Source organism: Arachis ipaensis, chromosome B3 (assembly GCF_059453495.1).
Source record: "Arachis ipaensis isolate K30076 ecotype BB chromosome B3, ASM5945349v1, whole genome shotgun sequence".
Classification (NCBI taxonomy): domain Eukaryota; kingdom Viridiplantae; phylum Streptophyta; class Magnoliopsida; order Fabales; family Fabaceae; genus Arachis; species Arachis ipaensis.
The window spans coordinates 59638026-59663265 of NC_142438.1; the positions used below are offsets into that span (position 1 = coordinate 59638026).

Consider the following 25240-nt stretch of genomic DNA (forward strand, 5'->3'; position numbering starts at 1 on the left):
TGGTTGGTTAAAATGGCGGTTCAAACCGCCGTTATTTCCCGTATAAAATGGCATTTTTGGTTTGTTAAAACGGCGTTTACAAACCACCATTTTTACCCTGACAATGTAGCATTTTGGTTGGTTAAAATGGCATTTTTAGTTGGTTAAAATGACATTTGAAATCGCCATTTTTACTGAGTTAAAATGGCATTTCATGTTGTTTAAAATGGCAGTATCAACCCACCATTTTTACCGGATAAAAGTGACATTTTTTTATCATTTACAAAGATAAATTTTAACCGTCATTTTTATCGCATTAAACAAATAATTTTTTATTAGACTTTCTCAATAACAAAAAATCAATACTCAAACAAAATATTATATAACTCATAAACAATGTATTAAACATAATATATTATTTTTTAGTATTAAAAATCAAAAGTAATAACCCCTATACAAATAAAGTATCTAACATAACATAATTTTTTAATTATAAATATCTTAACATGTAACTCTTAATACATAAAATCTCTATCATAGTTTTTGGTGCACTTTGTCAAAACAATCTCTGTCCTCACTCCAATCCTTCTTTTGTCTTGATTATTTGCTTTTAGAGTGCTTAGTTTTACGCCCAACTTTTGCCTGAAAGAAAATCATGTTCATTTTAATTAAACCAACTATGAAATCCACAATAACAAGGGTTGGATTCATTAAACACAAAGCAGAATTTTTTTTTTCTTTTTTAACAATATGACACATGATGAAAATTTGGCAAATAAAAGGAATTTATGATCAACTGCTTATAACAGAATGATGAGCAATGTATTGAAGCAACATCGCATTAATTAGGATTATGATGCTGAAAGTGAAAGGGAAAATCTTCTGCCAAATCATGCATTTTCAATTCTCATCAAAATCAACCGACAACTACCAGAGCTTCTCATCTATCTATCCCTTTCACTTTCAGTTACAAATAGTAATAATAATAATTTAGAAAGATTCTACCTATGACATAACATTCACTACCTTAGCTTCCACCTGTCATAACACTACTCATTACTCATTTCCTAATCATATTCATATATGTTTTCTTGTTTGTTCCACTACTACCTTTGCTTTCTTACCCTTGCACAACATTATTCTTAGCTACTACTGAATTACTATTTGTTAAAATGAATGTGTTACCTTAATCCTTAGCATATTATTTGTTTCAAGAAGCGCCATTTCTTGCATCACAGTCGGTAAAATAATTCCAAATTAAAGGTGATATTAATTAGGAACGGACCATACATATTAATTAAACAAGAACACTAAGATTTAGTGATGCCCGATGGGCACCGCAATTAGCACATCTATCATTCCCACACACTTTTTGCAATACTTCAATAGGCTTCTCATTCACTGCAGCTGCAAACTTCTCGAGTTGCGGTCCACATTTGCTGTAAGAGGATTTCTGTCTGCTACAAATTCTTCAATAGCTGTGTGATCGAAATCTGGACTTTCAAAAGAACTACTCTCACTGCTAGACCTGTTATGAGCACTTCCCATTGGACTTACAGGTAATAAATGAAAAAATTGGGCACCATTAATCAAAATTAACCGAAGTTCCACTGAAACATATCAAGCAAAAGTTTTTGGCAGTTACCCTTTCAGGAATTTGAGAACTCAACAATGAGGCAATAACACCTGTGATCTTTTCAATCCAATCATTTAGGAGTTCGAAGAATGGGATATTCGAGTGTTGAGTGTGAACATAAGTTGTCCCAAACAAATAAGACATACAAAAGCTTACTTCTTCTAGGACATTGGCTACTTCACTTTTTGTGCCTTTTCTCAATGACAGAAACCTTTCACGAGTCTGCAAAGATTATAGATTTGACAATTATTAGGAAGCAACTTGATGCTGAAGCTTAACATTGTTGTCTCTAGTTTAGTACATGTACTTTTATATTTAAGAAGTAAAGAGGTTACAGCAAACTAGACACTTAGAAAATTCTGAAAATTATGTTCTCAGAGACTTCTATTTCAAGTCTAGGACCATTTTATAGTAGTGTATCAAAAATTGTTAAAATCTACCATATGTCCTTGTCCTTCTGATAAACCACTATTTTATGGTTTATCTTGTACTCAATTGAGTAGTTTTTATCTACTCTTTACCCACTTATTCATACTATTTGCATGGTTTTATATTTCCTTCCTAATTATGTGTTTTGATTGAAAACATGCTTCTTTGATCTTATATTTGCTTATTATTAATCCTCTCTTATTACCATTAGATGCCTTGATATGTGTGTTAAGTGCTTTCAGAGATTATAGGGTAGGAATGGCTTGGGGGATGGAAAAGAAGCATGCAAAAGTGGAAGGAATACAAGAAGTTGGAGAAATTGCTAAGCTGTCCAGCCTAACCTCTTCGCACTCAAACGGCTATAACTTTAGCTACAAAGGTCCAAACGACGCGATTTCAATTGCGTTGGAAATCTAACGTCCGGGGCTTCGATTTGATATATGATATGCTATAGTTCCCCTGACGCTAGGCAACGCGACCGCGTGATCCATGCGGCCGCGTCGCAGTGACGAAAAACCAGCATGGCAAAATTCGAAACCAGCGAATTATGGACTGTTTTTGACCCAGTTTGCGGTCCAGAAAACACATATTAGAGGCTATAAAGTGGGGGAATGCATCCATTCATGAGGAGGCTCTCATATTCACAATTTTAGGAGTAGATGTAGTTTTTAGAGAGAGAGGTTCTCTCCTCTCTCTTAGGATTAGGATTTAGGACTTCTCTTAGTTTTAGGAGTGACTCTCAATCCAGGTTCAATGTTCTTTTATTTATTTTTCCATGCATGTCTATGTCAGATTTAAGTTCTTTTGTTAATGCAATTTAAGGTATTTCAGTTTAATATTGCTTTCTTTTATTTACATGATTATTGCTTCCCATCTGAAGGCATTCTTATTCCAGTAGATTTACTTTTCTCCTTTTGGTCTTGGTTAAGAAATCAGTAACTCAGAAATTATCCAACTTAATAGCATAATTGTTAATTGTTATCTTGCCAATTGAGTTGAACTTCAATAATCCCAAGCTTTTCTTAGGAAATAAATAGGATTCGAAGATCAAACCAATTTGTCCCTTGACTTTCCTTTGCTTTAGCAAAGGTTAACTAAGTGGAATTAAGATTCAACTTTCATTGTTATTGATAAGGATAACTAAGTCTGGACTTCCAATTTCTTATACCTTGCCAAGGGATTTTATTATTATTATTTTATTTTACTTGTCATATAACATATTCCCACCTTACTTCCAAAACCCCCAATTTACAATCTTCATAACCAATAATAAGAACATACTTCCCTGCAATTCCTTGAGAAGACGACCCGAGGTTTGAATACTCGGTTATCAATTTAAAAGGGGTTTGTTACTTGTGACAACAAAAACGTTTGTACGAAGGGATTTCTGTCGGTTTAGAGACTATATCTACAACGCGACTGTTTTTATGAAATTCTTTACTGGCAAAAATCCCGACGTCAAAATGGCGTCGTTACCGGGGAATTGCAAACGTGTGCCTTATTATTGGTTATTGTAAATATTTGCTTTTTACTTGTTTATTTGTTTTTATTCTTGTTTTTATTTTTGCTTTTTCGTAAATTAAGAGGTTATTGATTTTTATTTAGTTATAAAAAAATTTCAAAAATTTGTTCTTATTGTTCATATTAATCTTCAAGCTGTTCTTCGCGTTCATCTTGACCTTCAAGCTGTTCTTAGTTGTTTTCTTTGTTTTGATCTAAAAATTTGAAATTTGGTGTCATTTTATTGTTGTTCTCTTTCCTCATTAAATTCAAAAATATTTTTAATTAATTTTTTTCGAAAAAAAAATTCAGATTTTTATTTTTAAAATTTTTATCTTATCTTATCTTATTTCAAAAATCAAATTTCAAATTTCAAAAATTCAAATTTCAAAAATTTAAATTTCAAAATTTCAAATTTCAAATTTCAAAATTTAATTTTCAGATTCAAAATTTAAATAACCTTTTAATTTAAATTTATTTTTTTATTTTTATTTTTAATTTTTATTTGCTACTATGAACTCTCATCCCTTTGGCTATGAGTCTGGTTACAATAATGTTGCAGGAAGAAGAAATTACAATGAGAACAGGCATCAAGGTTGGAACAATCAAAGATGGGAGGAGTCACAAGGATTTGATCAACCCTCATGGCAACAACCACCTCCAGTGAACTATCAACAACCACCACCATATGCCTATGAACCATTTCCTCAACATGACTTTGGAGAACCATACTCACAAGCCAACTACCACCATTCACCTCCATATGACCCTAACCGTCAACCACCATACCAACCACCTTATGAGCCATATGAACCATATATAGAACCACCCCAATTCCAACCCAATTACTCCCAAAAACCACCACTTCAATATTCATCATCTCTATATCCATCAATCCAAGAGCACTATGATCCTACTTATGAAAGCCGAGTGCATCAAGAGACAAAGGATCGTTTCAAGGAAACAGTAATTAAATTTCAGGCAACCATTCAACAACTGGGGCAAGTATTAATTCAATGGGCTTCTAGACGCTTAAATACACAAGGATCAGCCACAGCCCCATGTGGACAGTCTAGTGAAGAGCATAGCATGAAGGAGATACCAGAAACCCCAGTGGACAAGATAGAGAATGAATTCGTACTAGAACAAGTAGAAGAAGCTGTCATTGTTCAAGAAGAAGAAAAGTTGGTTGAAGACTTAGGAGATGCAGAACCTCCATGGGAAAGTCCAGTCATAGAACCTCCTTCCAAGACGGTTAAAATTGATGCTGAGGAGGGTGTACAACCTCTAAAGCATATCATAGTTGAAGACTTGGAAGAGGTTGATCAAGAGATGGAGATTCAAGAAGAAGAAGCACAACCTCCCATGCCCTTGGAAAGCAATGAAGAGGAGATTGAATTGAAAGAAAGCTGCCAAGAGGAAGAGGTTGAAATTGAAGAAGCTTGCAAAGAGGTGGTAATTATCAGAGAAGAGCACAAGGGAGTGGAACTTGCAATTTCATTAAAAATACCTCCCCCTAAGTTACCATCATCCTTCACAACATTCAAGTGGGTAAAATTCATATCCCATAGCTTTCTAATCCCACTTGAATATGGGCTACTGGAGACGGATGGTCAACTTAGAGCTCTTTGTGATATTAAGAGTAAGAGGAAGATGGCCAGTGGTAAGAATTGTCCTGCAAAGTTCATCATGGTTGGAAGCCTTAAGTTCAAACGCAAGGGTTGGTATAAAGCTCAACTGAATGGGTCTAGGAAGCTATTTGGTCGCTGCAGTGAGAATTCAATTTACTTATCACCCAGCTGGAAAAATACAGATCCCGACAAAAATTGGTGTAAAAGCAAGGTTTGGGATCCTGTAATCTGTTCTGACATCCAACACCCCGGGAGCCTAAGAATCCTTTTGAAGCTGCTCAAGGGTTTTACATGCCTAGTTTGGGACCCCGGAGGTTACTGGAATCATAAACACTGGTGGAGATTTCTGGATAAGTTCAAGCATAAGCCACCATAACAGGAAGCTCATCAAATGTCCAACTTAAGGACTTTAACTAAAAGTGCTAGGTGGGAGACAACCCACCATGGTATGATTGTTCCTTTTTCATTTTTATTTAGTTTTATTTGTTTTTGAGTTTCATTTTATTTTATTATATTGAACCTGGAGTTTTGCATCAAATTCATATTAACACTGCATTCTGCATTTTTCATACCAAAAAAAAAAAGCGAGCATGCGACGCGACCGCATCAGCGACGCGTTCACGTCGCAAGGAGAGAAGAGAAAATAAAAACGAACAGAGAGTCACGCTGGAGCGAGGCTGGAGGCGTGCCAGTGGCACAATTCGTCCCACGCGACCGCGTCGCTGACGCGGCCGCGTTGCAGGGGAATACTGGCCTCCCACGCGATCGCGTGCCCCACGCGGCCGCGTGACCTGAAAATCGACGTCAACCAGGTGCATGGCCGAAAGTTGAGCTGGAGTTGGGCTGGACTCGTGCTAGTAGCCCAAGCCTCACCACGCGAACGCGTGCCCCACGCGTCCGCATCATATCCCCATGATGGTCACTAACGCGATCGCATGCCCCACGCGATCGCGTCACCCAGAATTTTGGCAAAAAAGAGTTTTGAACAGAGAGTTGTGCGACTGCGAGGCTGCACTCACGCCACTAGCACAAATCGAGTCACGCGATCGCGTGCCCCACGCGTCCGCATCATCTAACCTTATTTGCACACCACGCGACCGCGTCACCCACGCGACCGCGTCGCCAGCATCGCACAACCTATCCAGATTAGTGCCAATTTTCTTATCTTTTCTTCTCCGAATCCTTATTCTTCTTATCTTTTCTTATTTCTTTCTTCTTCCTTTCTTATTTTCTTTCACCTCCATTTTATTTTACTTAATTTATTTGCATATTTCATTCATTGCATCTTAATTTTGTGCATATTTTTATTTTCTTTTCTAAAATTTATTATTTTACTATTGCTGTTCAAATGTTCTTATTCAAATGTTATTTCTTTTCTGGTATTATCTTGGTGCTTATGACTTGTTTTATTCTGGTTAGGTAATATTATTTAAATCAATGCCAATCTTTTATACCTGTATTACTTTTGTATTGATTTTTAATTTATATTATCTTTTCTTCCCCACTCTCTTCCCCATTGTTGCATATTCTGCACCAATGGTATGCCATGGCTTCTATTGTTTTCTCACTTGCATGTTGTAGCTACCATGTAATTGGGACCCTTATTATCTGGCATTAACCAACCCATATTTGTTTTCTATCTTTCCTTTGGGTTACTTTCCTTCCCTTTTTCTTTCAGGATGGCCACCAGGAAGAGAACCGGAAGACGTTTACATGGGGAGACAAACAAGTCCATCAGCACAATCCTTGGAGAAAAGCATCAGTTGCAGAGACCCGTCCACTTGTACATCTTAGCATGCACCAAGGACGGTGCAATCTTTAAGTGTGGGGAGGTCGATACCGATCTCCATGGGTTAGTTATTTCCTATTTTAACACCAATGTTAATTTGTTCATTATTGCATCTGCATATTTGATTGCATGTTTATTTGATTTTGTGCATTTAGTTACTACTTGGTTAAAGTAATAAAATTCTTTTTAGGACCCTATTTTTGAAAAATTTCACTAATTTAAAATGAAAATTTTTATGTTAAAACTTGTTTGAAGTTGTATTTGGAACATGGTTTTTAAGCCAAAGAACACACAACCTGTGAGATTTGAGCTTATTTACATGGTTACATTATTTAACCATAAATATTTTATTCCTGTGTGTTTCCTTCTCTATGATTGTAATCTGTATTTTGTTCCAGTCTATATGTCCTTTGTTTAGTATATTTACATGCTTGCGTATGATTGAGGCCATTATTTGATTTTAGCTCACTTATCCCAAATAAGCCTACCCTTTAAATCACCCTTGTCAGCCACTTTGAGCCTTTTAACTTCCTCTTGTTCTGTATTTTACCACATCACTAGCCCAATTGAATCTTTGGTTAGCTTAAGATAGTGTGTTAATTAAGTATGGGAAAACTGTGGGAACATGGGTTAATAAGGGAATGTATCATGTTTCTAATTTATTTGAATATTGGGAATTTGGGAACCTACTCATGAAAAACCAAAATAGAAAAATAATGAAGAATCCATGTGCATTGATAAGTTATGTTTAAATTTATGATTCAAAAAAAAAATATATATATATATATATATATATAATATATAGATAAATAAATAAGGGGACAAAATTACCCCAATGTTAAGTTAACGAAAAATCAATGCACATGTGATAAATCAAAAAGAAAAATTTGGTACATGAGTATGGGAATTATACAAAAGTGGGAATTATGGGTAGCTAGGCATGAATTTAAAAGTATATAGAGTATATGTATATTAGGTGAGAGCTTAGGTTAATTGAAGATTCATATTATAGCTCATTTGGCCATACATATATCCTTACCTTTACCTCAGCCCCATTACAACCTTGAAAAGACCTCATGATGTTTGCATTGGTACATTAAATTTTTGTTGATTGGTTAGATGAAGAACAAGGTTTAGAAAGCATGACTAGAGAAGAGTAGAGTGAATAACCCTATACACTTGAGAGATTATAGTGATATACACTTCCAGTGAGGGTTCAACGCTTAAATTCTATGTTCCCTGCTTTCATGAGCTGTCTTCTTACAAGTTCACTTGCTTTTTATTGTATGATTTGAATTAGTGGAAATTGGTTTGTATTCGTCTTGGAGAACTTATTTACTCTTAAACAAGTAAGTCAAAGCATTTAGCATGTATTTGCATTCATAGGTTGCATTTCATACCATTCATCTTCATCTTTATAGCTTCTCTTGAGCTTAGCATGAGGACATGCTAGTGTTTAAGTGTGGGGAGGTTGATAAACCACTATTTTATGGTTTATCTTGTACTCAATTGAGTGGTTTTTATCTACTCTTTATCCACTTATTCATACTATTTGCATGATTTTATATTTCCTTCCTAATTATGTGTTTTGATTGAAAACATGCTTCTTTGATCTTATATTTGCTTATTATTAATCCTCTCTTATTACCATTAGATACCTTGATATGTGTGTTAAGTGCTTTCAGAGATTATAGGGCAGGAATGGCTTGGGGGATGGAAAAGAAGCATGCAAAAGTGGAAGGAATACAAGAAGTTGGAGAAATTGCTAAGCTGTCCAGCCTGACCTCTTCACACTCAAATGGCTATAACTTTAGCTACAGAGGTCCAAACGATGCGGTTTTAGTTGCGTTGGAAAGCTAACGTCCGGAGCTTCGATTTGATATATAATATGCTATAGTTTCCCTGACGCTAGGTGACGCGACCGCGTGATCCATGCGGCCGCGTCGCAGTGACGAAAAACCAGCGTGGCAAAATTCGAAACCAGCAAATTCTGGACTGTTTTTGACCCAGTTTGCGGTCCAAAAAACACAGATTAGAGGCTATAAAATGGGAGAATGCATCCATTCATGAGGAGGCTCTCATATTCACAATTTTAGGAGTAGATGTAGTTTTTAGAGAGAGAGGTTCTCTCCTCTCTCTCTCTTAGGATTAGGATTTAGGACTTCTCTTAGTTTTAGGAATGACTCTCAATCCAGGTTTAATGTTCTTTTATTTATTTTTCCATGCATGTCTATGTCAGATTTAAGTTCTTTTGTTAATGCAATTTGAGGTATTTCAGTTTAATATTGCTTTCTTTTATTTACATGATTATTGCTTCCCATCTGAAGGCATTCTTATTCCAGTAGATTTACTTTTCCCCTTTTGGTCTTCGTTAAGAAATCAGTAACTCAGAAATTATCCAACTTAATAGCATAATTGTTAATTGTTATCTTGCCAATTGAGTTGAACTTCAATAATCCCAAGCTTTTCTTAGGAAATAAATAGGATTCGAAGATCAAACCAATTTGTCCCTTGACTTTCCTTTGCTTTAGCAAAGGTTAACTAAGTGGAATTAAGATTCAACTTTCATTGTTATTGATAAGGATAACTAAGTCTGGACTTCCAATTTCTTATACCTTGCCAAGGGATTTTATTATTATTATTTTATTTTACTTGTCATATAACATATTCCCACCTTACTTCCAAAACCCCCAATTTACAATCTTCATAACCAATAATAAGAACATACTTCCCTGCAATTCCTTGAGAAGACGACCCGAGGTTTGAATACTCGGTTATCAATTTAAAAGGGGTTTGTTACTTGTGACAACCAAAACGTTTGTACGAAGGGATTTCTGTCGGTTTAGAGACTATATCTACAACGCGACTGTTTTTATGAAATTCTTTACTGGAAAAAATTCCGACGTCACCTTCTCCTTGTCTTTGCTGCGGTCTTTATCTTTGTGACAATGTTTGTGCTTCTTATGCTCCTTATCCTTGTTCTTATGCCTATCTCTGTCTTTGTGTTTTTTATGTTTCTTCTCCTTGCCTTAGCATCATAAAGACTGAAAAAAGTAAATCATATTCTAGAGAAAAGGAAAATGTCACTAACCTGATATGTTTGATCCTCTTCCAAGAAGCAGGGTTAACAATGTTTGATCCTCTTCCAAGAAACATCAACTGCAATTAATAATCAAAACATAGAAAGAAAACAACATTCCCAATGCTGCTACTGTGTAATTCAAGCAACCAATAACTTATCCAGTTTTAAACAAGCAGAATTCAAGTTAAATCATGAAATCCTTGAAACTCAGATGCAATAAAGAACAAACTCCAAGCCTTAAACCAGGAGCTACAACCAAATACAGAACTAACAGAAGCAATTTCTAAGAAGTAAAATAACAAACACATAGAGTGCAATAAGGGCATTATTACTAAATGTTTGTAATAAGAAATTGTTCACCCTTCCAGTCCAGTCTCTTGAACCAAACAAGATTGAATACTCTGATTATTATTTGTTGTTTGTTTCGTTTTTCTTTTAATCAAAACTATAGATAGAAGTACTTAATTTCTGTTAAGAAAAAGTTGTAAAGAACAATAATTCCATTAAAATATAAACCAGCATTATCAACATAAGTAAACCTTACTTAAACAGTTAAAAGTGGGGGTCGCATTAATTTCCTCAAAAGTTAGCATAACCTTTATATGATGCTTGCATAAACCATGCAGAAGTTTCCACAATCTAAACGAGATGATGCTAAGATAAGGATTCTGATCATGGAAAATAACAAAATTCTAAAGTGTAGGTTATAATTGATGCCCTTAATCATTGAAGAAAACAACAAGGAAAATCATAAATATTGTAAAAACCAATGGACACCAAAAGAATGGATACAAACTCTTATTCTCTTAACCAAGCAAATAAGACAATCCTAGATTGATAGTTAGAGCAAAATCCATATGTGAAAAGCTAATATGCTATTTGCCAGTGCAAAATAAAACATATACCGTTGAAAGAATGCATATCAACAATTGCACATGATTGCGGGATATGGAATCGCCAATCAACGCCCACACTTTTCCATGCATCATGTTGAGAAACTTTCCTGCATCAAACAGGGGTAACTCATAGCCTCTTGGATCCCATCTCCAATACAGAAATTCTCTATCAGGCCTTCCATTCTTCAAACAATTCTGATGAGATTTAATATCGCTACAGGTTTCATTGGTATAAAATTGTCTAAAAGGATTGGGGACCCAGTCCCCACTAAAATAATCACATTTTTCTACACACAAAAATTTAATTTTCAGCATCCATTCACATTCTTAGCTAGTAGTCAATTACTCTAGAACTCAATTTTGGGTTTAGCTAACAAGTTAAAGGTTGCTAGCAATTAAAAAATTTAAATAATTTACTTCAATAAATGTAGAACAAATGCTTTAAGAATTTAAATTTTGCATCTTTTTTTTAGGAAGACTTGGATAACTTTATCATGTGTCAGGGCACATCAAGAAAACAAGCAGCAGCAGCAGCAAACCAATAAAAAGCAAATAATAGGTTTGGTGTCTTCAAATTCCTTAGCCTAAAAGTACAAACATGTCAAAAGCATGGTCAGAAAATTCAAATTTTGGATTTTGCTTTACATAATAAACATGTTCTAATGGTAAAAGTTACAACTAACCTCTCCATGTTTCTTCAACCATCCTTCTCTATTAAATTGAGGATCATAACTAAAGTAGTCACCATACAAGAGATCAGGAACTACAACCAAGAATCCAGCTGCTGCTATCTTGTCTGCTAGTTCTCTTTGCAATGAGAAAATGTCAAATCTAAATCAGTATATAGAATTATAAAACCAAGACTCAAAGCATATTTTACTAATAAGATTATCGCTTGCCGCTAATACTCAAGCTGAAAATTAAAGGAGAATACTACTAAATAGTCTATTTAGTCGAATAAGTTCAGCAAAGAGATACATTTCTAAATTCACAGACTCAAAAGTATATGTACATTTTACTAACTGATATTATTATATTAATCATTCCCCTACTAGATGCCTTTGAGTTGTCTTCTATTCTATGAATGAGAGATCGTGTAAATTCTCCATCTAATTCATGCCTGGTACTAAGGTATTTCTTCAAGTGCTCAAAAAGCTGTCAAAGCATTAAAAATATATTTTAGAATCAAGCCATAGTGTTACCTGAGTTATTTTTGTCAGTTTCATAAACTTAAACTTGACACATCATTACAAAAAAAAAAAAACAAGAAGAAGATCCATCAATTAATTAATTAATCGTTATACTTTTTTCTTTTTTTTTCTCTTCATTAACATCAGTCCTCAAGGAGAAAATTTCAGAATTTAAATAAACAATTATATCACAAAAATGAAAGAAATTAGTCATAATAAACACTTTTAATTGAGATACTTTGGCACTTACTTGAACATTGTGTATTTATTATACACAGCATCATGCATTATATGAACATCTTCAATTTCTATAATGCTCAATTGTTCTCGCAGCACTAGCAGGTTTTGGGAGATACGGCGGAAAATCACATAGAATGAAATAAAATAATTTAGTAATAGAAGTACCTATATATTTGATCAATTACAAAAGTCAGAAATCAACATTATTAAAACTAACAAATATACAAATTTACAAGATATCATCATATCATCATAATAGAACAGAGGGAAGAAGAATAGAATAGAGGAAGGAGCTCAAACAAGATATCATCATAATCCTTAATCATCTAACATACATACAAACAAAATTAGAAGAAAATTTAGTGAATGCCTCACCTCCAATTTCTTCTAACAAGAAAGAAAATAAAAAACCTAGAATTAAAGAAAAAGACGTAGTCATTGTTAGCATAGAACATGACATATTTACTAATCATGAGTAAACAGAAAAAGATAATGCAAATTTGTACACTAACCTAGATGCTCAATGAAGCTCGATGGAGATGGAAAAATTGCAGAACACAACTCGACGTTGTAGGAAATACTTGCGCAACAGATCTCGTCAATGGAAGAGAAGCGTTGATGGAGGAGATCGCCGCCGAAAAAGATCGTCTGAGGAAACACTTGTGCAACAGATCTCGTAGTTTTATGAAGTTTCTGCAACTTGATTTTCCATTTCAAGCTTTTAGGTATTTTTGACAACAGTAGAAAATTGAGAGAGAGAAAGAAGATTAACTTTGTTGAGATTGTAGCAGGAGGCGAAAGTGCCGCCGGAGGAGAACCAGCTAGAGGAGATCGTCGCTTGAGAGAGTACACAATCTCGTCGGCGGATAATGCCGCTGAGAAGATCGTCTCCAGATTAGTCACTAGAGCAGATCGCCACCGGAGCAGCTACTGGAGCAGATCGCCACCGGAGCAGCTACTGGAGCAGATCGTCGTCGGAGCATACCACAGGTCTTTGTTTTTGGGTTTGGTGGCAACACGCGTTAGTTTCAGGAATGGGTTTTTGAGTTAGGGTTTTCTGTTGTTGGGGGAAGGATTTTATTTGGGCCTTCTTTTTCAAATGATGGATTTTGATAATGGCGGTTTAAAACCGCCAGAATCACCAAAAACGCTATTTTATGCAAATTAATTATGGCATCACCATAAAATACCATAATATCCAAACATTACGGCAGTTTTTAAAACCGCCGTAATATAAATACCATTTTAAACTCTTTTTTTTGTAGTGAATGTCGCTTCAAGTAAAGGTTTTCTTAGGCCCAAAAATGTTGTAGTGTTCCTCTCTACTTTCATTTTTTCCTTCGGAGCTTCTTGAGTTTTCATTATTTTTCTAATAGTGGATTGTTCATGTGCTAAAAGTTTATTCCTGGTTGATTTGATGCTTCTTGCTTTGTGTGCTTGATCATTATCATATTCTTTTTTCATTGTGATTTCTCCCTGGATATAGTGGAGTGTTGTGTAGATTGCTCATTGTTGTGCTGGTTTTAAACTTCAACTCTTTTATGTTTTGTGGCAATTTGCTGAGTTGGATTCTTTGGATGATCATATGCGATCATTATGAATTTTAGTTGGATATTACCAAAATTGATAAAATTGTAATTTATGATAGTCATTTTCTACTCCTTGTTTGTGTCTGTAGTGTCATATTGTTGCTGTATATATACTGGTTGGTTGTTATGTTGCTGGAACTAGTTATTTCTTACCCGATGCTCCTTAATGTTGGTATTGGAATCTCTTACATATCAGTTTTGTTTCAGATTGAGTTGTTGCGTGGGTGACTAATGCCCTTTTTTATGGTTCTTGTCTTCTCATGGATTACAATGGCTTGAAAGTTTTTGAACATTTAGATATTTGATTCATTGCCATGAATTGAATTTCTAGGTGCGAAAAAAAGAAAAATAGAGTTTGCACATATTGTTACGTGAGGTTAGTTTATTGGAAGCAGTTTAAAATTTTTTAATGATGATGATTCTGAAGATGACGACAAAGAAGAAGGATTATGGTTTATTTTGTTTTAATTTTTTTAATTAATAAAAGTATTTAAGTAATTTTAGTTATTTCAATCATTATATTTATTTTAAATCAAATAGGATATTTTACTACAAGAAACATCGTTAAAATCGACGGAAAAATCGACGGCTAAGCCGTCGATAATATTAAAAATCGACGGCAAAATGGACGGTGGTGGTTGTCGCTATTAAGTTTGTCGATTTTTCAAAATTCGAATAAAATCGACGGCTTGCCTAGCCGTCGATAATAATTTAATAAAATCGACACCATTTTCGTCTATAATATGAGTTTGATAACTTTACCTTCTTACTAAAATCGACAACGTTGCCGTCGATTTTATATAATAATATCGACGCCTTTTTTGTCGATATTTGATTCAATAAAATCGACAACATTGTCGTCGATATTATTATATAAAATCGACGCCATTTCTGTCGATATTTGATTCAATAAAATCGACACAACTGCCGTCGATTTAATTATTTAGATACCGACAAATTCTTTGTCTATATTTTGTTTTTTTTTTTTTGTCTATTTTAAATTTAAAAAGCGACAACGTTACCGTCGATTTTATTAGCTATATTTTTTTATTATTTTTTTATTTGAAAAATAGTAAACAATCAATGCAAATAAACTTTTAAAAATAGAAATAAAATTTATATAAAATATTAGATAACAAGACAAATAAATTTTTAAATATAAAAATAAATCTATTTGCTCATAACAGCGAGAAAAATGTATCTTGACAGGAATCGGAGACTAGTCTCTGCATGTCAACCATAAATTACAACAATAATTCAGATATGTTCAAACTGATCTCTCTCTCTCTCTATTTCTCTCTCTCTCTCTCTATACTTCACCACATTGAAGCATATCTTGCTAACACAGATAAAAGGTAATTTGTCTTACACCTGGAGGGGGCATATCCATTTGTTCAACAATCTTCCTTATTTGTGGCTCAAAAACCCATATCCAGCATCCTATCTGCCTCATCTAGTGCAAGATATCTGATCATCTGAAGTGAAACTCTAGCTCTCTCCAGCAAATCTACCAGTCTTCCAGGATTTGCGACGAGAATGTCCACCTCCTTCTCAAGATCTCGTAGCTGAAAAATTCATAACTTATTAGTGAGATATATATATATATATCTACGACAAAAATTGAAGCATCTATCAAAAATAGCATCAATAGTAGCATAATTAATCCTAGGTAAAAAAGAACAGAGAACCAAAAAAAGATCAACAATTGAAAAGAAACCTGATGGTTTATTGGAGCTCCGCCATAAGCAACAACCACCTTAACCCCTGTTTGATATGCAAACTTCCTAGCCTCTTCATGTATCTGAAACCAAATCACAACATTTCCCATATATTTTCACTGCAAAACTGCACCAAATTTAAATATGTCCAAAACAAAGCTCAACTCAATGGCAATAAGAGATGAGTGTTTGCTCTTCATCAATGAGCTTATACTCAATAAATGATGTTATGCTCAAAGGCCATGCTCATCAAATTTTTATGAGTAGCAGCATCTGTGGAGTTAGGCCTCAAGAAATAGGAACATCAAATTCATGTTCCTTCAACTTGTCTCCTGAGAAATCACAGATAAATCATGTTACTGCTCAGTCTATTTCCACAACAATATTGTCTAGTTCCACTATCATGGGGAAACATAATCATTATGTGATTTCATTGGCATGCCAAAGTATGAACATGAGGCTTTTGGTACCTAAACCAAAAGCAATACTCCCTAAAGTTAAGAGTACTATGGGATCTATGACTTGGCTAAGTGGCTTTCTTCTTGGATTTCTTGTATGTAATTCAAATTCTAAACCTACAAATTCTGATGAGTCTGAAGATGATGGGAATGAGAGAGATGAGTTTAATGAGTCAACTATCAAATTCTCACATGTCAAGAAAGTTTACACAGATTATTATGTTATAGGAATAAGCTGCACATTATTCTGCCCTATATACAAATGAATTAATAGACTAATAATTAAGAACATAAGCATATACACATTTAATAAAACCAAATTATTCCCAGAAGTCCATCTAAAATATTAGGAACAAAATTAAAAATGTCTAGCCATAATTTTGACACAAATCGAAAATATTATTCACAAAATTGAATAAAATTAAATGTTAAAAAATAGTTTTGAGGAAAATCACAAACACTATAGAACAAAAAATCTATTTTATCTTTTATAATATTTGAGAAACATTAAATTTTATACCAATAGTTTCTTTAGTACAGAGTTTTGAAGCAGATCATAGGCATCTTCACAATAATTATCCGTGAGAATGGTGCACTGAGATCCAACCTAGATCAATAACAATACAAGGCAGAAAATGAACGAATCAATTAAAAATAAAATTGAAACCATCCTTGCATTATACTGTAATAACAATTGTTTATTATTATTGAATCTAGTTTTTTTCTAATTGATGAAGTATTTATTGCTACCTCGCCGGTAGTGGTTAGGATATCTTCTCCAACCACGAGGACAGTCACTTGGCCAGTCACCAAAAGATTTTCCATGTCCACCTGCAAACAAGGTTCAGCTACCTTCCTTACTATATCAGCAAAGTAATCAAAATTCAATTGTCAAAACCCATCCGACTTACTGTTATGCATATGATTATATTCAAAATTAAAGCTATAGATCATTGAAACTTTTGCAAAACTACAATTCCTACTTGTCATATTCTGCTTCACTTATAGTGAAAGTAGTCTGTCAATGCATGTTTATTTTCTTGTTCAAAAGATAAAGTCAAAAGGTAACCTCATCAGCGAAAAGCAATGCAGAAGCATCAAGACCAGAGTGGTGAAACAGCCATGCAGCTTGCCTCAGCTTCAACATGGAGCTTCGCTTCACGTTCTTTGTCTGATAATTTAAGAACATAAGCATATACAAATGAAGTTTGTGATAATGTTGGCAGAGCTGGATGGCAAAAAGTGCATGAACTTGGACACGTACATAACAAGATTGCTTGCATTTGCAATATATACTAGGTTCTCCAATACCTCCACCGCTGTAATTTAATTAATTTCTCATGTATAAAGTATCTAATAATTTTATTAGAAAGACGATATATATTATGACATCAGTAAAAGTAACTAACCTAAAACGAAGGAAGCTGCAAGCATTCCACCATGAACTCCTCTTATGGCAGGTCTGTTCCTCCAATCTGTGTACCCTTCCCATACCTGCACCTGTGCTTCATCCTAAACAGTTTACAATATATATATATATATATATATATGGTGTTAATTATTATAATAAGAACTAAGATATAAGAGTAAAGGATCCATCAGCGATGGTTTTGAAGTGTGTTACCATGGCTAATATATCTGGTGAGTTTATCTTAATTAATGTTTATGAAGCTAATAATAAGGAAAAAAGATATAAAGTGGTGGCATTGCACAATTATAATACTGCTACTTCTAGTACTAGTTCTTTGCTGAAATGGAAGCACTAGGAGTTATCCCTAATGACATAACATGCATTGCAGTTCTTCATGCTTGTAGCCATACCAGATTGGTTCAAGAAGGGAAGAGGCTGTTTTGCAGAATGGTTAATGAATTCAGTTTGGTCCCAAAGATTGAACACGATGGCTGTATGGTAGACCTTCTCGGTCGAGCAGGATCACTCGAAGAAGCTCAAGAACTAATTAAGGACATGCCTATGAGGCCAAACTCGGCCATATTGGGATCTTTTCTTGCTGCTTGCAAAGTTCACAAAAATGTGAACCTTGCTGAATGGGCTGCAAAACAGTTTCTATCATTAGAATTCGAAAAATATGGATACAATCTCCTAATGTCAAACATCTATGCTGCATCAAACAGATGGAAAAATGTTGCTGATATAAGAAGAGCTATGAAGGATGCAGGGATTCATAAAGAACCAGATTTCAGCTCCATTGAAGTGCATGGAACGATTCATGAATTTGTAACGGGAGATAGAGAACACCCAGAAACACCAAAGATTTATGAAATGATTGCTGAGATGAGAGAAAAGCTAGAACATGCTGGATACACTCCAAATATATCTGTTGTTCTGAAGAACATATATATGGAGGAAAAAGAGAGTGCAGTAAATTATCACAGTGAAAAACTTATAATGGCTTATGGTTTGATTAGCACAGGTCCTGGAATTCAGCTTTGGATTTTGAAGGATCTCCTAACTTCAACTGCAGAGAGCAAAATATTTCACATAACAGAAATGCATGATAAGATCATAACAATAAACAGAAAAAGTCTGGAGATAGAATATGTAAATTTTTCTATGAAACTTAACAACAGCAGACAAAATAGAATATGTAAATTCTTTTATGAAACTTAACAACAGCAGACAAAATAGCCTTGTGATGGTATTTTCTAAAAGAGACAGGTAAATGTTAAAAGAAATATCCTATCTATGCCAGATTACAGAACATACCTTGCTTTATTTCTGTCTCCCATGTGATAGCATCTCATAAGTCCTGTGCTCTATAACTTCCATCATCAAAGTATTATCAATTAACGCTACTAGCTCACAAACCCCAATTTTCAATTCCTAGATTGCTTCATAATTTAACATGGCAATGCAAAAACAATGAATTGATTGAAGTTAATTTCAAAATACAACCCCAGCAGAACATGCAAAGAAAAATTAACACCAATCCAAACGAACACTTAGAGATTAGAAGAAACAAAAAATTGAAAAAACTAACCACTCGTATTCTTGAGAGGATAATATACTGGCAACTTGATCGGAAGCTCACAACGAATCAAGCAACCATTCTCCCACACATTTCTCCGAATGTTCTTCTTCAACAACTGAATCAACCTCTTCAAGGCTATTCGATTTTCCACTCTCCGACACGAAAAATTTCAGCTCGCCAGAACCGGTGGCGACTGTTCCAATCACCGGTCGATTATCCCCTTCGTCTTCACCATATAGAAGCTTCCTCAGTCTGCGAGCAGCATGAACTGCCGCTTGAGCGTTGACGCCGGCTCCGTAAGCAAGCGCTCCAATTACTTCAAAGCCTTTAGGAATCAATGTCCGAAACTCCTCTGTTTACAAATTCCAAAATGCGAGACAGAGAAAAAGTTGAAGTGAATTTAAGATTTGAAATTGATAGAGAGAGAGAAGGAAAACCTGATTCTTTGTGGAGATCATCGGAGGAGAGGCGGAGGAGGAGGGAGAGATCATCCTGATGCGACGGCGGCGCGGCGAAGGAAGGTTGAAGTATGCGAGGAGTGAGTAGGGGAAAATAAGGGTTAGTGAAAATTGAAATGGTGAATTTGGGGAAATGAAGGAAACGCAGGGAGTGAGTGGGAAAAATTTTATTTTATTGATAAAAATCGACAGCATATCCGTCGATTTTAATTTGAAAAAAAAATGACGTCTTGGCCGTCGATTTTATACATTAAATCTGTGCCATTTATTTAATTTTAAGAAGCGATTAATACCGTTTAAATTTATCGACGACAAAATGTGTCGATATTTTAAATAATAAAATAGACGCTACGTTCGTCGATTTTAAAATAAAAGTATTTTCTGCCCACAAATCGACGACTTTGCTGTCGATTTTAATATTTTATTTTTAATTATTTGTTTTAATAATATCGACAGCAAGCCGTCGAAAAATATCGACGGGAGAGATAACCGTCGATTTTTATCGTCGAAAAATACACTTTTTCTTGTAGTGTTTAGATATAATTTAGTCATGTACATTTTATATATAATAGAAACTTAATCCAGTCTTTATCTCTCAGTTTCAATCTCTCTTCTAAATATAGTTTAAATATTTTGTCTTAATAGATACACAATAATTACATTATTAAAAATAAAATTTTGCACAATTTTCTATAATAAATTTCTTAGATTAGTAATTTTAATTAACATGTGTCTGTAGACTGCGTTTAGTAACAATAGACATAAAGTAACGGACAAAAACGCAAAGACATATAGACATAAAAATACACAAATTTTAGACCATATTTTGTAATAATGCACAAAATATATTTACCTACTAACTCAAAAGTCAAAATTTATCCCAAAGTAAAATTACTTCATCACTACTACTACTACCATCACTACTGATTTCTACCACCACCACTATTTTGATTACTGATTTTTTGTCCTCAACGACTCAAATAATTAAAATCACGAACTCTAATTAAAACATCAGTTAAATAATTTAAATTAAAAAAATAAATAATTTTTTTCTATGTCTTAAAAAAACAGCAAATGACAGGTAAATTGGTGCAAACTCACAAATCTGAGAACGTAAAACTAAAAAATGAAAGAGATGAGGAAAAATCGCGATAATAATGACGATGATGATGACGACACAGAAGAGGACGCAAAGAGAAGAAGATGAAGGTATGAGGTGATGCGAAGAGGATGAGGGAGAAGTGAATGAAGGAAGGAAGGAAGAGCGAAAGAAGAGAAGAAGAAAAAAAAAAGAGGACGAGTGAGCGACGGTAGAAAGAAGGGACAATAACAAAAAAAGGAGTGAAAGAAAAAAAAGAAAAAAAAAAGAAAAGAAAAGCTATGTGGATAGAAAATAAAAAAAAGTAAATTAAAATTAAAAATAAAAATAATATTTTATATATATATATATATATATATATTATGTATATTTATGTATAGTTATATCTTTTAAAAATTAATATCTCAAAATTTAATAATATGTATGTGTAACTGTGTTCATGTCCCCTATAAATATGGATATGAAACAGATGCAACCTGAAGCCTAAAGACTATGTTAGCTAATTTTTTTAAAAAACCTAATTTTTTATATTAAACGGGGCTTGATGCCCTTTTTTAAGCTCGTTAATTAAATGCTATCTTGCAAATTAAATTTGTTGTAAATATTTTCTAGTGCTATATATGGTTTAAAAAGTTCTAGTTTCTTCTACACTATATCATTAGCAAAAGATCTTATGAAGTTGTATGGCACACTTGATAATATGAGGAATCGGTGGCACTCTTTTCAACCATCTTCGTTTTCCTCCTTGTTCAGAAACTGGGACACGTACAATCATATCTCTAAATCTCTGTGGCCTCAATTAATACTATCTTAAATGACCGGCAAAGTCATAACCAACAACGTGTGCAACCATGCATTTTTACGCTTTCAAGATTATTAACTTCCATATCCTTTCTTTTGCAACTATTCAATTGTATAATATGCCTTGGATTATTAAGTTTAAAACATCAAAATCAAAGTTAGCGCACACGAATATATAGATATAACTAATGCTTGCGTATCTAATTCCAGCACTTTTTTTAATATTTTTTTTATTTTTTCTTTTAAATATAAGTGGTTTTAGTAACTAATGCTCCATAGATGACCACACTCAATATTCAAAACGATCGAATTTTACACTTACATATAGGTACTTGTTCTAATTTAACAGTCTAATTTTTAGAATAAATAATTTTATAACATACAAATATAGAATAGAGTTTACAGACAATGATTAATGGTACTAATGATAGGATCAATCATTTGAGAATTATCTCGTTGAAAAAGTAGTAAAAATATATAATATAATGTGGCATTATTGTTCGTTACTCCAAACACCTGCTTTGAAATCTAATAACATTGATGGAACCTGGCCATCCATAGCCGATTCACAAGATATACATTATTATTATTATTATTCTTACCGAAACAATAAGATTGATGATAATAATGTTTCTGAAGGTGCTACCTGGTACCATAGTTGGGTTCCAACTCGGCAAACGATATTCAAGACGATGACACGCTTAGTCCTTAAGGTTATCGATCACCAACAAAATGGGTGGTATACTAGTATATCTGCAAAAAATTCGAAGCTTAAATCAGAAGGATATTGTGAGTAGATATTATTAAGATTAATTATTATTGTGCATGTATATCTTGAATTGGGTGTCTTATTATATGTTGGCTCGTTATTAAATATTTTTTTGTTATGTAAAAAATATTATATTTTTTTTAAGAGTTATGTTAAGTAATCAATGATTTTTTTAAATAATATGAACAATTACTAATTAAATAAAAACACATTATACTTCTAAATTATTTACCTAAATCTTAATATTAAAATAAATATCTATACACTTAGTGAAATGAACATCTAATATATCTATTATTCACATTGTTTAGTATTTTTATTATCTACCTATATTTTTTTTTAATCAAATAATTTTTTTATTTTTTATTTATTATATTTTATATTAATAATTTAAATTTAAAATTTAAAATTTATATTAAAATTTAGAGTTAAAAGAAATACTTTTTTTTAAATTCATTCGTCCTTATTGCTCTATATAAGAAAAAGTGTATGATTGAATCCAATTTTTTAATTTATATAAATATATATTAGGTACCCTCAAATATAGACGATGAATTTTATTTCAGATTTCTTTTTGAGATAAGGATTATTATGGAAAAAAAATTAAATAAAAATTTATTTGATTATATTTTTGAATTTGCAGTTATGTTCTGGTCAGAACTCAGAAGCATATTAGATCAAGTCTTTTTTTGTTGGTTCGTCTCTATATTTTTTAATTTGACAAATTAAAGTTTAATCTGTTCTAAATTTAGGTTTTATTTAATAATTTATTATTAATTAATTACTACATACATAAAATAAAATTTAATATTTATTTAAATAAATTAATTAATTAATCACTCCATCAACTTAAATTAATTTTAGACCAAATCTATGTACGTAAGAATTTATTATAATTTTTTATTTATTATATTTAAACTACTACATTCGTTTCTACACTCTTCTCTTCCCCGCTATATATATGGCTCCAAAATAATACTCTCTAACCATAAAAACATATACAAGAGCTTCTCTTTTCATATTCCTTTACACACACGCACGCATAATCTCTCTCTCTCTCTCTCTCTCTCTCTCTCTCTCTCTCTCTCTCTCTCTCTCTCTCTCTCTCATACATGGCTTTCCGTAAGGTTCTTATGCTTTTGTTTTGTTTGGTTGCCATAGTTACCAACCTTGTTAGTTCAACTAGTGCCAGGCAGCTAAATGATAATAATGCAGCAAAAGATGAGAAGGGAGCAAATGAAGGAGATCATGAAGTAGTGAATAATAATCATGTTGGTAACAAGGAGACCAAGCCACCAATGATGGGGCTAGGTGATCAGAAACAAATAGATTTTCCACCAATATTTCCATTTCCATCATTTTCATTTCCACCATTTCCAATGCCTCAAATCCCATCATTTGGTGGCATTCCTGGAATTCCATTTCCTTCTCTTCCAGTTCCGGCAATGCCTTTCCCTACATTTCCTCCACTTGACATCCCTGGGATTGTCCCTACTCCACCTACTTAATTAGCTTATGTATAGTTTGATATTTCTAAATGACTCTTGAAAATTTATATAAATTATCTTTAGATAAAGTTGTTGCTAAAAATTTACATGTAGTTGCATGTTTTTATATAAATTTAATAGTTAAAAATTATTAAATAATATTTTATTAAATTATATTAATTTTTACATAAAAATAATTATATGTTAATTTTTATCAAAATTGATAATTAAAATTATTAAATAATTAAATTATTTAATAATTTTTAATTATCAATTTTATATAAAAATAATTATATATAATTTTTTATTTTATTTTATTTTAAGATGAAAAAGTTTGTAAAATGAAAAATTAATTTTTTTTATTTTACAAATTTTTTTTCACTTTATTAGAGTCAAATGTCATAAATATGCGTGTACCTTAGTGTTTTCAGTACATGTAATTAAATAAAATATAGCGTGGATGATGCATAAATATAAGGTATAGTAGAAGTTGCTAATGAGCATTTGAAAGATCTTTTAATTTTAATAATATATTTTCATGTTCTCATGTGACATTTATTCTAAATTCTTAAGGAACATATTTAAATTACTTATTAGTAAAAAGTGGGTAAACTTAAACATGATTATCTATAAGAAATAAAATGTTATGGTTTACGCCGTTGCAATGCAAGTTTGCCTTTAATTTGTGCTTGCTTTAGTTTTTAACTAGTTACTGGTTACTACCACAGATCCCTTTCACTATTAAAATTAAGTGTGCCTTAGCTTGTATATTTCATCAAATCTAATAAATTATAAATTATGATATTGTTTTAATTCTTGTTGCATTATATATTGCGGTTTTTACTCTTTTTTTTTTTTTTTTATGTTCAACTTGTAATATTTTATAGCCAAAATTATCCGTTTCAAAAGAAGGTAAATATTCGCTAAGATTTAGAAATAATACGTAAAATTTTCATTTTACCCAAATAAATAAATAAAAATTGAAAATATATGAATCTATAACTTTACTCTACAGAGTTATTAATAAATAAATGTTTCTTTATAAGATTTAATAACAGATTTTAGTTTATAATTTTCTCTTCTTTGCCTTCCAATGTCAAAAGTTTGGTTTCTTGTTTCGTTCTTGGCTCCAATAAATCGATAGCAATATTAATTCATCAATTACATTATTCTTTTGTGATCAATGCATGTGATCACAACAAGCAATTATATTAAACAAAAGGAACAAAGAAAAATAAGGTAAAGAAGATTTATTAAAAAAAAAAAAAAAGATGAAATATGGCACAAACGGGAATTTCATTTTACTAAATTTAGTTACTTATTTTGAATTCTTAAGATATTACAGAATAATAGAAATATACTAATGTCACATGATGTGGTGCACACATATATTACGAGATACATGATGAGACATTTTGGTACAAGAACCTAGATTAAATATAAAATAAATGCAAAAATAGACCGGATAGAATAAATTCTTTTCATATTATATGATGAGA

At 32.8% G+C, this 25240-nt stretch overlaps 2 protein-coding genes and 1 pseudogene across 2 annotated transcripts; 2 read left to right on the plus strand and 1 right to left on the minus strand.

Moving 5' to 3' along the window:
* Positions 1 to 494: 494 nt before the first annotated feature.
* Positions 495 to 12537, minus strand: LOC107633235 (uncharacterized). The gene is made up of 6 exons (XM_088510195.1): positions 12383 to 12537; positions 11955 to 12097; positions 11626 to 11749; positions 1626 to 1837; positions 1166 to 1207; positions 495 to 621 (listed from the first exon to the last, which is right to left on the minus strand). The coding sequence occupies exons 2-6, from the start codon at positions 11984 to 11986 to the stop codon at positions 495 to 497; spliced, it is 537 nt and encodes a 178-aa protein (XP_088366321.1). The 5' UTR covers positions 11987 to 12097; positions 12383 to 12537.
* A 3323-nt stretch (positions 12538 to 15860) lies between these two features.
* Positions 15861 to 16403, plus strand: LOC148570790 (uncharacterized). Its single transcript, XM_088507163.1, has one exon. The coding sequence runs from the start codon at positions 15861 to 15863 to the stop codon at positions 16401 to 16403; it is 543 nt and encodes a 180-aa protein (XP_088363289.1).
* A 1487-nt stretch (positions 16404 to 17890) lies between these two features.
* On the plus strand, positions 17891 to 18766 carry LOC107633233 (pentatricopeptide repeat-containing protein At3g26782, mitochondrial pseudogene; annotated as a pseudogene).
* The last annotated feature ends 6474 nt before the right edge of the window (positions 18767 to 25240 follow it).